The 12108-nt window shown below is 32.9% G+C and overlaps 1 protein-coding gene across 36 annotated transcripts in view; it reads right to left on the bottom strand.

Moving 5' to 3' along the window:
- LOC113518763 (modifier of mdg4) overlaps positions 1-12108 on the bottom strand; it is a 362824-nt gene that overhangs the window by 279727 nt on the left and 70989 nt on the right. Inside the window, exon 5 of one of the 36 annotated variants that reach the window (XM_052892488.1) lies at positions 4478-5882. The exons of 34 other annotated variants lie outside the window; for them this stretch is intronic. In XM_052892488.1, the coding sequence (XP_052748448.1) occupies positions 5485-5882 (398 nt within the window). In that variant the 3' untranslated portion in view covers positions 4478-5484. Of the gene's footprint in view, positions 1-4477; positions 5883-6810; positions 7062-12108 lie in introns of those variants that run through there. One more of the 36 variants, XM_052892504.1, reaches the window with a different exon arrangement.

Raw genomic sequence — 12108 nt, 5'->3', positions numbered from 1 at the left:
TTTTTAAACCACTATGGTGGCAAACAAGCATACCGGCCCGTCTGATGGTAAATGGGGTTACCGCAGCCTTAGGGACGCCTGTAACACCAAGGATGTCACGCCCGCTTTGCTTAATGGTCACTTAAGAAACCTTAATACGTTCTTTTCGAAGAACCCCATGCTATAGTCTATAAGGAAAACCTCAGCAAGAAGATTATTCTCTAAACTGAATGTTCGCGGGAGCTCCTTTGAAACCACACTATGCGTGACCATTCTGACTCGTGTGAGGATGGGTTCTCTGCCGATGGCGGGCATCATTCAGTCCATAGTACTACTCATGTCTATAGGCGACGTTTACCACTTTCCATCAGGTGGTCCATCAGATTGTTTGCCATTCTAAGTTGTATTTCTATCATTATCATTTCTGTCATTTATATCAGATCACAAAAAGCAGTTATTATTTAAATGTAACCAACTTATAGGGGAAATACGGACAAAATGACATGTATGGACAAAATGACATAGACACCTTATATAAAAATTGGCGGGTTTTGGTAACGTCTCCACGACTGTATCACGTGACGGCAGCCATATTCACAAACCTGTCAGATGTTAAGCGCCATTGTCACAGTCGCGTCGCAGTAACCAGTTCAAACGTGTTTCGCGCTTTCAAAAGTGTTTTTTAGATGGTTTTCTTCTGTTTTCTGGTGAGTTATTTGTTGTTATTTGTAATTATTTCTATTAAAATCAATGAACTTATGCCAGTACCCAGTGATTTTGATTAATTTTATTGCAATTATCAGCTGTTTGATGGAATTTTGATTTTTTATTCATTTTTGTTCATATTTGGACAAAATGAAATACATATACAATGGACAAAACGACATGGTATGTCATTTTGTCCGTAGACATCATGTTAATTAACATTTATTATTTTGTTTAGGTAATATGCCACGAAAATACGAAAGAAAAACTAATCGGCAGTCTTGGAGCCAAGAATCCATGAATAAGGCTATTGAAGCATGGAAGTGGGATGGGAATTGGCCGCATAAACATTCGGTGTTCCTCAGGCGACTCTTAGAAGACATGCACTCAATATGAATAAAACTTTGAATTCTAGCTCTAAAGTTAGGAAGATTCAAGAAAACATTTTCAACTGAAATTGAACAGGAGTTAGTAGAACACATAAAGTTTTTAGAAACACGACTTTTTGGTTTCACGCGTACATCACTACAAGAGCTTGCCTTTGAACTAGCCGAAAAAAATGGTATCGATCACCCTTTCAACAAGGACAAGAAACGTGCTGGACAAGAATGGCTTGACGGTTTCTTAAGAAGAAATAAGGACATTTCTCTGCGCACCCCAGAACCAACTTCTGCTGCAAGAGCGCAAGCGTTTAATAAACCACAGGTAGCTAAATTTTTTCGTATTTATGAAGAATTTTTAAAGACTCACAACTTGGGACCTCACCGAATATTCAATATGGATGAAACCGGGCTCACTATCCAGAGACCACAAAAAATTCTGGCCACCAAAGGCAGAAAACAAGTCGGCTGTCTCACCAGTGCTGAGAGAGGTTCGAATGTGACAGTAGTGTGTTGTACGAATGCCATCGGTTCATTTATTCCGCCATGTATGATATTTCCTAGAAAGAACATGAAAAACGAACTAGTTGATGAGGCTCCCACCGGTACTCTTGGACTAGCACAAGAATCAGGATGGATGAACAAAGAGGTGTTTGTAAAATGGTTAAAACATTTTCAGGCACATACGAAATCTAGCAAAGACGATCCGGTTCTACTTATTTGTGATGGTCACTCAAGTCATAAAAGCATTGAATGTTTGAGTTATGCCAAAGAAAATGGTATTCATATGTTGTGTTTACCGCCACATTGTACCCATAGAATGCAGCCCTTGGATGTTTGTATCTACGGACCATTAAAAACTTATTTCAATCAAGAAATTTCTAAGTGGTTAAAAACTCATCCAGGGCGTGTTATTACCCATTTACAAATCGGGTATTTGTTTAATGAAGCGTATGGAAAAGCCGCAACTGTTCAGAATGCAAGTAATGGCTTTAAAAAGACAGGCATCTGGCCTGTTAATCCTGATATTTTTCCAGACTACATGTTTGAACCGGCAGAGACCACAAATATTACGTTGAATCGGGATGATATTGCAGACAGTACACCTAAACTTCCCAGCTCACATTTACCATCAACTAAATGTATCAACACCTCTTCAATCCAAGAAGATCCGAGTAACGATGTTGCGTCTAATTTAAATTCATCAGCTACAAATGACGATGAAGTAGATTCTTCACAAAACACAACGAAAGCCACCACCAATGCTGATATTGGACTTGTTGTTTCCGATGTGATGAATCTGAGTTTAGGAACATGTGAAGAGGAGTCTAATACAGTTGAGGTAGCTGGAGCAGCGTACGATGACGGAGCGAGAGCTGGTCCATCAAAGCAATTACTGACATATCCAATTGCTTCTATTTCGCCAGCACTACAGGGGCAGTTCATTCGAGGCCAAGGAAAAAGAAAATTGAAACCTGTCAAAGGTAATTGGCTTTTAACTTCTACTCAAAATATGCAAGAAATGATTGCTAAAAACAGACCAAAGGATCCACAGGTAAAAAAGAAGAGACAGGTTAAAAGAAAATTTTTGGATAAGGATGAAATAAATATTCCTGCTTCCAAAAACGCTCTGCCATCAGAGAAGAGATTAAGACCATCGAGGCAGCGTAGAACTGCTCTGATATATGATAGCTCAGGAAGCGAAGATATCTTATGTGAGACAGAAGACGACGATAGTGACTGCGCTTGCATTTATTGTAATGATCTCTTTTCCCGGTCTAAGCCCGGCGAAGGTTGGTTACGATGTATGACTTGTTCCCTTTGGGCTCATGTGTCATGTGCTGATGTCCCAAAGAGGACCAAACGATTTATTTGTGAAGTGTGTTCTTAAAAATTAGTATATCATTATGTCCTTACCTTATATGTCATTTTGTCCGTACTATATGGACAAAATGGTTTTTGTGATTAGTTACATTTTTTCTTAATATATATTTTATTATAGTTCCTACTTAATTAAAAGACTGTATTACTGATAGTCAATGAACCTAAGATGAGTAAAAACGATTGAGACTGATTATAATATTATTAAATAAATAAATTTTATTCAAAAACAAAACACCCTGTCATTTTGTCCGTACTTCCCCTAGATAAAAAAGGTACTTTTTTATACAACATTGAGTAACAAAAAACTAGTAAACCTTCGCAGGACCTAATATCCTTTTAAAATATATTTTTTTTTATAACAAGTACACATAATATAATACAAAAGTAAAGCAAGTTTTTTTACAAGTCGATTACTACATAATCAAAAAATATTTACAAATGAGATTCCACAGTTAAATATTTCATTATTTGCTAATTTGAATTACGTATTATCACGTAATATATAACTATAATTATATAGATAAGTGTCCTTTCCCTATCCTAAGAAATTAAGTAAGAGTTTATAAAAATATTTGTTTACCATCGTAACCCTTCCTTTCCCATGAGTATCGTAAGAGATAACTAAGAGAACTTAATGATCGAAAAGGGAGCAGCAACATCCCTCTTAAAACATCACCAAAACCTAACTGCGATTGCCAATGCCTCTGCCAAGCATGGCAACTACTGTCAAAATTGTCCAATAGGGAGAGACTTATGTTCAGCAGTGGAATATAATATAATAATAATTAAAAAAATAAGATCTATCAAAAACTACAAGTTTTTCAATTTACTGCGTACATCCATATGACAGTCAGATAGTCAATTTGTTCGTTTTCCACTCCCACAATACTACGTGCTATGGTTATGTTCATTTTGGACCTTCATAATCTGCCCCCCAATTGTGATCACGCGTGCTATACAGCCAAACTTGTTACATTTCCACGATATCTTCTCTCCATTCTGATAGTTTTTAGAGAAACGTATTCCTCCGCACAATAGAATTCTCGTTCCTTTCTTTGTGCATAAAATTTGTGTATTTGCTGAAAAATAAACTTAGCTTATAAGAAACCAAAATTTAGAACAATTACACAAATGAATATGAGAAATTCAGTCTCTAGAGTTAAAGAAACTCCCCGAAATCTATTTACTATACACAGCTCTGCACGATATTTTATAATTTTTACGACGCAAATTTAGCGAGACTGCATCATAATCTTTAATCTGCTCCTTGAACATGTAATGTTTTTGATAGAATTTCAGTTAAAAGTAAATCTTAGCAAGGACTCTCAAATACAATGATTTATTAATTTGAAGATTACTCTTCATAATGTGTATAAAATCAATTATTTTTAATTTATTAAACCATTTTGTAGGATATTTGCTACATTGAGTTAAATTTAGAAATAAGTAACATTTACTTAATATAAATATTAAAATTTCCGATCATATAAAATCTACTAATCGACGTAATGGATAATAAAATAACTAAATGATTTAAGCATAATTATAATTCATAAATGGGAATAAGTCTATATTAAAATAATAATATATTATTTACAAACTCAGATAAAATAAAAATTATCTTACACTTAACGTACAATAAGGCTCATTACAAAATATCACTGGATTACGTATCGCGTTGAAATATCACTGAAAGCGAAGCTTTATAACTTAACTAGCATAGTTCCAAATATACAGTTTCATAGAGATCAACAGGTAAGCTAACATTAAAAAATTATTTTGTCACTTCAACAATAAATCTAAAAAACATTCTAATGCGGACCAATAATTGACAATATTTCAATATTCACCCAAATTATAACAGCACTCTGTCGAAATCAAAGAGGCGTCATAATCAACAAACCCTTGTTTGTAGGTATAAAACACATCGTAAAAATGTTTATTACAAACAATAATGATAATAAATAACGCAGTCCTTATTACGATCTTAGGTACATTTCAGTTTAGGGTTGTACTTATTAAATCCATCTTATTCTATTTTTTCAATAAAGATTGTCTTTTTACTAATTTTTAATATGCTATATATTTAGATTATATAGATAGAGTGTCTCCATAGAAATGCTTCAAAAAAAGCGGGTCAACTTTTTCATACAATTGTATACGCGACAATGTTATCAGATTTTGTAAATTAAGTTTAATTTAGTTTAAATATAATATAAAAAATGATTGTATGGGTGTGTGTGTATGTGTATGTATATATATATATATATATATATACACTAAAGTGTAAGTATACAAAACACTAATATGAAAAACTAATATAATTTGACAATTAGCTGACAAAAACTTGAGCCATTTTTAAAACTCGAGGCTCTATTTATATAATCTAAGGCTGTACAATAACATACAAAGATACTAAAAACATACCATTTTAGATAATACTGAATTTAAAAAAAAGCATGCTTTCCACACGTGTACCAAAACATTCAGCACCATTTAAATTTTGAAATGTTGTCAATTAACTTTTGATCACAATCTATGAGTTCTTATTCACTTCCGGATTAGGCATTCGCAGCCACATATCTGTTTTGGGGAAGAGACGTGGAAAATTTAACGCATGGGTGAGGGCTAAAGCTGCCGCACTTGGGGACGTTATGGGAGAAGGTAGGATAGCCGGAGGCGTCGAGAGGGTTATAGTGTTACTACGAGGTCTGAGCTGAACAAACGCGCCGTTGCCGCATCGAGCGTGTGATGGTGGCGCATGGTTGTGCTCGTCCCCCGAAGCTATCAGTTTGCCAGACATAATTCTTACACGGGCCCTGCAGCCCATGTGCTTCGAAGAACAGTAGAAGAAGCGCCCGCCAACTTGAGAGTATGTATAACCACGTAGCACTAATATATATTTTCCCTTTTCCGTCGGTATGAATTGGATGTCTGAAACATATATGTATTGAGGCTTAGCAAACTTATAATGTACTGCATTTGCATGTCTTTTTCTTGATTATCCATGCATAAATTTTGTGAGGTGATGTAATTATATAAGTCTATATATATGTCACTACTATTATTACTATGATGACGAAAATCCCTTACAAGATGGTTGGAGAGACTCAAATAGCAACGGCGACTATTCTGAATCCATTCCACACCATAATTCTAATTAAATTTATATAATATATTAATATTAATATAAGTACATACTTATCCACATTTTTCTTCTTAATTTCTTTCTAAATTCACGTTATGTTAAACAATCCCTTTTTGGAGATAAACTAGCAGTTACACATAGATAAAAAGTTAAAAAATATGTACCCATACATTTTGTAAATTATAAAAAGTTATGAGAAGTAGTGTTAAAATTAGTCCAAGAACATTATAGTGAATTGTTTCATTTATTTTATTAATATAATATTTAAATATAAAAATATGTAGCATAAATTGACTTAAAATTTAAATTTTTTCAATTTATATTTTTTTTTTATTATATTTGGTTATGATTTTAGTTATAATGAATTACCAGTCACAAACATAAAATATTATGTACTTAATCCAATTATTAATGTTAATCTTATTAATAATAACATTAAAAAAATACAAGTGAAAGTAATTTCTAAACACTTTAACAAATATGTACTGAAACAGAATACGCATTTTTTTGTGTAAGCAATTTGAAGGAGCAATGACGTCCTTAATCCTCAGGGGTGGCAACGCATGAATGGTACCAAATTACTTTTACTTCCTGTGCACTCATACAATCGTAAAGAAAAGGAAAAGATACATACACACGCAAGTTTCTCCCTAAAATTCTAGTTAAAGATATTATCGGGTAAATAAAAAATACATCTTGCCGTGGCTCAGAATATTTCTTTTCTTTATATTATATTTTGTAATAATTGCCATTTTGAAAAACATATTTAGGTGGGGGGTGATTGTGCACGGTATTCACACGTATTATGTTTCCATCTTTGCCGCGTCGAAAACGCGCGTTACAACCCTGGCCCTTCGACGAACATAGCCACAGGATCGAATAGTTAATCTGTGAGTATGTGTACCCGTCCAACATGATGAGGAACTTCTTACCGCTCCGTGTCGGTATCAGCTTAATTTCACTTTCTGTGGGAGAAAACGTATAAGTTTACGCAGTTAAATTATTTGTTAAATTAAGTTAAATTAATCCTTTTAACTACTAATTAAGTAGCATATGTCTAGACCAGTGATTCTCAACCTTTTTTTTGTTGCGGCACATATTTAACGATTTCAAAATTTGGCGGCACACAAGGAAAAAGATAAAAACTATTTACTTACTACAACACACTGCATAAATAGTTTATGACAAAAATTCTAAATATTTGCAAAATTTGGAGGCACACTTTTAACATTTGGCGGCACACAAAAGTGCCGCGGCACAGTGGTTGAGAATCACTGGTCTAGACAATGAAGGAGGTCTAGTCGCTTTAGAAGAAGAAATTAACTTCGAATATATGAAAAAATGTTTTATATATACATTATATTCTGTAATAATTGCCTATTTTTATTACATATTTAGGCAGGCGATAGTTGAGCCTGGTGTGTAAATTTACACACATGATCTCCTACTTGTTGGTACGTCAAATACGTGCGTCACAATTCCTCCCCCCCCCCCCGAACCCTCTCGTTCGAGGAACAGATCCAATGGACCAAATTATAGATCTATAAGTACATGTACCCTCCGTTCAACATAAAAAATATACTTCTTCCCATTTCGTATTGGAATCAACTTTAAAACAAAACATAGTTTAATTTATCAAACATTATTATTAAGTATTATTTTGTGAGATTCATATATTAACGAAGTAGAACTAATAGCTATTCAAATAAAAAAGATGGTGAGTTTATTTCAATTACAATGAAACTTATTGTTCATTTATTTATATCTTGTAATAATTGCCATTTTTGTATACATATTTAGGTGGAGGATGGTTGTGCTCGGTGTTTACGCGTAAGATTTCCTTATTGTTGATGCATCGTATACGCGCGTTACAGCCCTGACTCCTCGACGAACAGTTCCAATGCATAGAGTAATGGACCTGTGAATACGTGTACCCGTCCAACATGACGAGAAACTTTTTCCCGCTTCGTGTCGGTATCAGCTTAATTTCAGTTTCTTTGAAACAAAACATAGCAGTTTAATTAATTGAAACTGGTATTATTTTGGAAAAACCAATTACTCTAGTTACTCTATTAGATAGGATAATCATCGTCATCCTTTCAGTCATTATTCGTCCACAGCTGGACATAAGGCTGTACTGTGGACTGTCATACAGAACGGTCCTGAGCCTTCTGCATCCACTTACTCTGCATTTCAGGTCGTCCCTCCATCTAGTGGGGAGGTAGGATAATAAATGATAACAAATAAACATATAAAGCCATTATTAATTTATATCTTGTAATAGTTGCCATTTTTGAAAATATATTTAGGCGGGGAATGGTCGTGCTGAGTATCAACACGTATAATCTTGTTGTCGATGCGTCGAACGCGCGCGTTGCAACCCTGACTCTTCGACGAGCAGACCCAACGCTCCGAGTAGTTGATCTGCGAGTAAGTATACCCGTCCAACATGATAAGGAACTTCTTCCCACTTCGTGTTGGTATCAGCTTAACTTCACTCTCTTTGGAACAAAACATATCATTGTATGTAGTTGAATCTGGTGCAATTTGGCAAAATTTTCTACTATTTTAGGTAATTCCACCGTTTCACCAGTGTCGACTACAGGCTTTAACAATAAACAAAAGAGTATATATACGTATGTGTGTCAAATACATGGTAAATGTGTAAATTTTTTTTATTAATGTAATATATTTTTCTGCATAATTTAAAAAAATATATTAGCATTCTGTTATCATGTTTAATAATATTATTAATTCATTATATAAATGATTAATATGTTTTGCTTTAAAATTGCTACTTGAACTTAACAATTATTAAATTCAATTCGGTTGTCGTTTTTTTTTCTATTTGATACCTCAGTGGTAAACCGATTTGAAAAATTCTTTTTTTATTTGAAAGGATATACTTACAGATTGATGCCATAGAACTTTTATCAAAATCGGTTTAATAGGTATTTAGTTTTTAAAACAAAATAACTAGTTTTGCCACAATTGAAGTAGATTTTTTTGTAAAACATAATGAAGTTTATTAATACTTTTAGCGCAACATACATAATACCAAATCTAACTTCTAATATGAAAAAAAAATAGTGACAGCTGTCAATCTTCTTTTTCACTTTATTGTTGCCAAATCTTAATGTCATCAATAAAGTGCATATCACTAGTTATTTGATTAGAATCATTTTGTTTAATTCCGCTATCATTAATATGTGTGTGATTGCCAACACTCGCAGATTTACCATAACTGTTATTACTACCAGAAGTTCCATAACCTTCAATTTTAGTCATCAATCTCCGACTTCCATTTTGCTCACGCACGTTTTGCGACACGTGTTTCACCTCTGACCGAGGCATCTTCAGGCAAATTATTAGACAGCTGCTCGGAACCCAGCGTTAACCGTTCGACACCCATTCGCAGTTTGGGCAGTAACACACATACTTATGGTAGCGGAATCAAACAAAACAAGTGTAATGAAGTAGGTAAAACATAAAAAAAACTAGATTATTAACGTAATAAGTATTACTTTTAAAAGCCAGTAAAGTAATCTACTATTGTCGTTAATGTCTATGGGCTATAATAATCATTTACCATCAGGTGAACTGCATATTCATCTGTCGCTTTTTCGCATAAATAAGTGGCACCCTTTAAATGTCAATAATATAGAAAAAATATTTTTTAATATGCACAATACAACGGGTGCTTTGTGGTTTTCAGATTAACAAATTAATCATCATCCTAATTTATATATATATATATATATATATATATATATATATATATATATATATATATATATATATATATATATATATATATATAAATTATAATAATCCTAATATTAAACCCGCCAAATCAAGAAAATATCTTCGTTGGCTTTTCTTGCCTTTCATTGTGAAACGGTTACTTTAAAAATAATAAACTTAGGAGCTTATAAGAATTCTGTATTTATAAGAAAACAATAATAGTACAACACATTGCTATATTATGTTATTGCTTATATATTTTAGGAACTATTATATTTTAATATTAGAAATACACAATCAAATCAGCTACATAGACTGAAAATTATCAATGCTTTCGCATCTCATTTATCTTTGGTGTACCAGGAAAATACCATTTGCTATGCCAATTATTGTATAACCAGCAACTCATGGCTCTTCTAAGATTAATGAGGACAGACATAGGTGTACAATAAAGTCTATCAAAATCTGATCAACCACTTGAGCGTGATTAGCTTATCATTCTAACCACTTCATCCAAACTACCTTTTTTTTATACAACTAAGAATGACAAACAAACTGACGGCACACCTGATGGAAAGTGGTAATCGTCGCTTATAGACATGAGCAGTACCATGGACATAACAGAGTATACTGTTTCGCCCATGATACCCCCCATGCGTTGCCATTCCTGAGGACTCAGGTGTTATTCCTCTGTACCCTGTAAATTTACGCCATATCCCATCCTTCAAACCGAAACACAGACATGCAAACACAACTGCTTTACGAATGAAACACGAATGGGACAGAGGTGCCCAAGCAAACGACTTTGTACAAAAGTCGTTAAATGTTAATTAAGATTTTGTATATCATCTTCATCATCGTCATCCATTTACTCTGGTGACTTATCGTTATCTCCTTTATTCGTTATCTCCTTTTACAGTCTTACGTTACCACCTCCTTTGGATCTCACCATTTCTATTAACATCACCCTTATCCCTTTTTAATATTTTACATAGAAGATACAATTTACATAAGCTAAATATTGATCTTATAACTGTCTAAACATCATTATTTTAAAATTATATCTTATAAACAATTAAGAAATATATATGTGTATAATAAGGCTAATTAAATGGAAGCACTGGCGAGTAGTATATCAAATCTAGCCTAAATTGCTTTAGCACTTATAAATTAAAAAAAAAAACATATATGTTAGTACAATGATCACAATCGTAAGCACAGCTATATTCATTATTATTAATTATATAATTCCTAAGTATTTTTGTAATCTTCTGACTAGTATATGCATCTATATTGATTTTGTATACAACCCTTAAAACACCTGGTTTACATAAAAGGTTAGCTCCAGGTCTCGTATATACTAGAAAACAACTTTAATATTTAGACCATAAGATCGTAATTCTATTTTCACTAACCTAAATATGAAGTGGAATTCGAAAGGTGGGTAAACTATTACTATGACGCAGTGTGCACTATGTTTATGATATCTCCTTAATTCTTCTAGATGATATTTTTTAGTCGTTTGAACAGTGATGTAGTGCTATTTCTAGATCGTAAAAAGAATACAGTCTTCCACGAGCTCGATAAAACTCTTCTTCATCTGAAAACAACATCACAATGTGACATTAGAAAGTTTTGACTCAAAGTTTAAGAAAAAATGCAAGTACTCAAAACCGGAACAAATTAAACAAAAATGAAAAAAATAATACTTATTTTAATCTACAATATAAAAATTAAGTAAACATTATTAATTCTCTCGTTTTCAACAAATTCAATGCATATTTTGTTAATAGCACTATTTCTTAACAATATACAAAAGTTAAAACTTCGAAATAAGAATAGATAGCACCTTTTTCTACCATTAAACTGGTAATGTCATGTAGTCTTGATCGTTTTACTGATACGTTATATATATATATATACGTATAATGTTTCGAAACAAAACACGATCAAACCTACACAAAAAGAATTATATCCTCATATATATTAGACTTAACTAGATTGAGCACTATCATGATATTGTATATAATATAATCAAGCAAATCACCACTTCCTGACTTGTCGGAACGATAACGTTTTAAATTGCATTAAAAAAGGAGAAAGTTCTCGATTCACATATATTTTTTGTATGTATATTAACATAATATCATTATTAATTGTGAACTAATTTTGACAATGGCGCTGTTTGGAAGGAAAATCTTTAAGTATATTTAAACCAATTCGATAACGATTTAATATCGATTCTCTATTGTAATAATCTACTCCCAC

This window comes from Galleria mellonella, unplaced genomic scaffold (assembly GCF_026898425.1).
Source record: "Galleria mellonella isolate WM207_F2 unplaced genomic scaffold, CSIRO_AGI_GalMel_v1 utg159, whole genome shotgun sequence".
NCBI lineage: Eukaryota > Metazoa > Arthropoda > Insecta > Lepidoptera > Pyralidae > Galleria > Galleria mellonella.
This window is presented reverse-complemented; position numbering and strand designations above follow the sequence as displayed.